The following is a 3,271-nucleotide window of genomic DNA, read 5'->3' on the forward strand; positions in this document are numbered from 1 at the left end:
GGCGCCGCGGCGACGAGGCGGAGGAGAAGGCGCGGGTGAAGCGGCCCGTGTGAGTGGCGGCTCGCGGGTGGCGGGCGGAGAGGGGGGAGATCGCTGCCCCGAGGCTTTCCCGGGCTGCCGCTCTGAACACYCCTTTCTCACCCTTCCAGCATTAAGGATTGGAAAACGAGGCTGAGCTACTTCCTGCAGAACTCCTCCAATTCTGCTAAAATGAAACCCAAGAAGGCAGGAAAGCACMACACCTACTTCAGGTAACTTCTGACACACACTTGAAGCGGCTCGAATGTCTTGCAAACCAAAGACTAGAACATGAGCAATGGTCTAATGTTCTCCATCACTTTATGCAGACCTTCCCCCGAAGAGGCCCAGCTCTGGTCAGAAGCTTTTGATGAACTTCTTGCTAACAAATGTAAGTTTGTCTTTGAAGAGTAGCACTTGGAAACCTGATCAGCCTTTTGTTCCTATGTGTTTCCAGGAGGTTATTTCCTTGCATGTCTGCATTATACCTTGCTTTTGCTAAGGCGCACAGATCTGAGTCTGGTCTTTGAAATAAAGGCTTTAAAAACATTTCAAAAACAGATTTATAGAAACACATTCCTTTAAAATTTGTAAGTCAGTATTAAAACACCAMGAATACTTTACAGTAGAAGATTTTTCTTGAGTTAGCTGTAACCTTTGTAATTAAACCATACCTCCAGCCGGCTTTGTCAAATACCRAAGGTGCCTTTGTTCACTGTACTCTCCGCATAGCCAAGACAACCGCATAAAATAATTTGAGAATGATTTTGCAACACTGGTGTCACAGAACTTGAATGAACTCTGGGTTTTAGTGTAGCTCTGCAAGGAAGGCACTTARCAGCAAAGCAGAAAAGACTGAAACAATATCACCAATTGTTCTTTGAACTTTCTAGTCAACCTTTCCACTGCAAAAATATTTCAGATTTGTAGTACTGTCATAAACATTTACTCCAGTCTAAAGGTTAACACCTTTAGACTAGGTTAACACCTTCTCCTTTCAAGAGAAATTTTAAGTATCTATACATACATCAGAAGAGAACATAGGCTACAAATAGCCTTAAAAAAAAAAAAAGGAAAACAATTAAAGTAAAACTTGTCAAGCCATTAGAGGGTTAATTTTTTTTTTTACATAAAAATGGACTTTATTGCCATGACATCCCTGAAAGAAACAGACCAGAACTATAGCAGTATGTTTTGATAGGAACAGCCATGACAAATGGGTAAATTCAAGATTCCTGAAATAATTGATGCATTTTTGCCTTTTTTTTTTTCCTCCCCCCTTTCCCTAGATGGTCTTGCTGCTTTCCGAGCTTTTCTGAAGTCAGAGTTCTGTGAGGAGAACATTGAGTTCTGGCTGGCCTGCGAGGACTTCAAGAAAACCAAGTCGCCCCAGAAGCTGACATCGAAAGCAAAAAAAATCTACAATGACTTCATTGAAAGGGAAGCTCCTAAAGAGGTAAAAAAAAGAAAAAAAAAAAAGTTTAAACACAACTGCCCCATTCTGTGGGTTCATACAGCCTTACTTTATTTCTCCAAACTCATTTCAAATTCAATGCCAGAAATCCATCAACAGCAAGCAGCTTGCTGTTAATATCTGCATCTGAACAAAACTCACTTAACCTCACCTCCCTAACTGCATTTTCACCAAGTTGGAAAACTGCACAGTTTTAGAGAGCATCTACCCTTCCTCAGCTGGGAAAGGTCAGAGCCTCATTCAGTGCTGTAGCGTATTTGAGAACTAAGCATGGAAACATAATATCATCTGAATTGCTTTCTTTGAGGAAGTTTCATTAATTGAAGACTGTAGTAATTGAACTTTTAACTTTCTTCACCTCTTACAAAATGTAGTTCTCAGAAGTAAATGTTCTTCTTGTATTTCAGATAAACATAGACTTTCAAACCAAGAACACGATTGCTCAGAATATTCAAGAAGCTACACATACCTGCTTCAGCGCAGCGCAGAAGAGAGTTTACAGCTTAATGGAGAATAACTCGTATCCACGGTTTTTAGAATCCGAATTCTATCAGGAGCTGTGCAAAAAAACACCCATCACCAGAGTGGCCCAGACAACATGAGCTGCTGCGAGGAGAAAGAAGCCTTTCAGCTACGGAGGAAGAAAGCCACAGGTCCTAGCAGCATGCCGGCCAGAAAGACCGAGGTATCAAGTGCGCAGCCCATCTGCCAGGATGCACGGACAAATATTGACTGTGGTGCAAAGCCAATGTCAGGGGATGACGCTGGAGGGCTCGAGGGGCTGCGGCAGCAGGAGCAGCAGCCAGCTGCTGGGGACRGACCTTTCCGTGAACAGGCGATTCCATGTTTTAGATGAAGCCGTGCGGTGTGATGCTCCCCTCACAGCGGAGGTGTTGGTACAGCAGGTTAGAGCAGAGCTTCCTCTTCGTAAGCACAGGTAGCTCTGCACAGCTGAGCAGTGCTGCGAACTTGAGTAATTGGTTATATCCTTTTTTCCCCCCTAAAGATCTGTCAGTGCTGCTGTCATCATTCACTTAGCTTTAAAACACTAAGTGTGTAAACTGAAGACTTCCAGCTGCAAGCAGATGTATCAGGCTTCTCTGCAACTGCTAGAGACTAATAGCAGCAGCAGCATGGCGTGTAGAAGGGGGATATAATTCACTTCCCAGAGGAGCAAGTTGTGTAACTAGGTATGCAGGCCTGGATGATGTCGGTGGGGCTGCAGGAGAGCAAGCTGAGGGCAAAGTGAACAAGAGCTATGTATTATATGCAGATTATGGTTGTGTTGAATGCTGCATTAATGTCATAATTCCGTCTTGAGAACAGCAAGCCTCAGTGAATTTTTTTATTGTTTTCAATAAACTATTTTGATACAAAGCTTCTTTTGTTACTTGTTTTGCATACATATAAACATACTGCCAGCACCAAAAATCTGGAGTATTGGGAACATACATCCCGCAGCAGTCTCATTGGTGGGACTGCAATAGAGCTAGCCTCAAAGCTGGTAGGTTAAGCACTACCAGGTAAGCACATTTTTCATGGAGTGAAAAGTCCTCCAAGGCTGTAAGTTGCAAGAAGGCTTAATATAGGAGATCAGTTCTACATCCTCTACTAAATCTCAACCATCTACCCATTAAAACGGTGTCTCAAGAAATCACTGGGCACTTGGTTGGACACAAGGGCAGATAATTCATACAAAGAATCAACCAGAAACCAATAGTTACATAATTCCTAGAGCTCACAAAGACATCAGGTCCACAAAGCCATCACCAGCAGTAC

At 42.9% G+C, this 3,271-nt stretch overlaps 1 protein-coding gene across 1 annotated transcript in view; it reads left to right on the top strand.

Moving 5' to 3' along the window:
• Window positions 1–2,869, top strand: part of RGS2 (regulator of G protein signaling 2) — a 17,394-nt gene extending 14,525 nt beyond the window's left edge. The window contains exons 3-7 of the mRNA XM_085303178.1: window positions 7–49; window positions 150–251; window positions 348–409; window positions 1,308–1,474; window positions 1,900–2,869. Coding sequence (XP_085159304.1) covers window positions 7–49; window positions 150–251; window positions 348–409; window positions 1,308–1,474; window positions 1,900–2,094 — 569 coding nt within the window. The 3' untranslated portion in view covers window positions 2,095–2,869. The remainder of the gene's footprint in view (window positions 1–6; window positions 50–149; window positions 252–347; window positions 410–1,307; window positions 1,475–1,899) is intronic.
• Window positions 2,870–3,271: the final 402 nt, after the last annotated feature.

The sequence above is a fragment of the Rhea americana genome, unplaced genomic scaffold (genome assembly GCF_003343005.1).
Source record: "Rhea americana isolate MKP2758 unplaced genomic scaffold, rheAme1 scaffold_198, whole genome shotgun sequence".
NCBI classification, from domain to species: Eukaryota; Metazoa; Chordata; class Aves; order Rheiformes; family Rheidae; genus Rhea; species Rhea americana.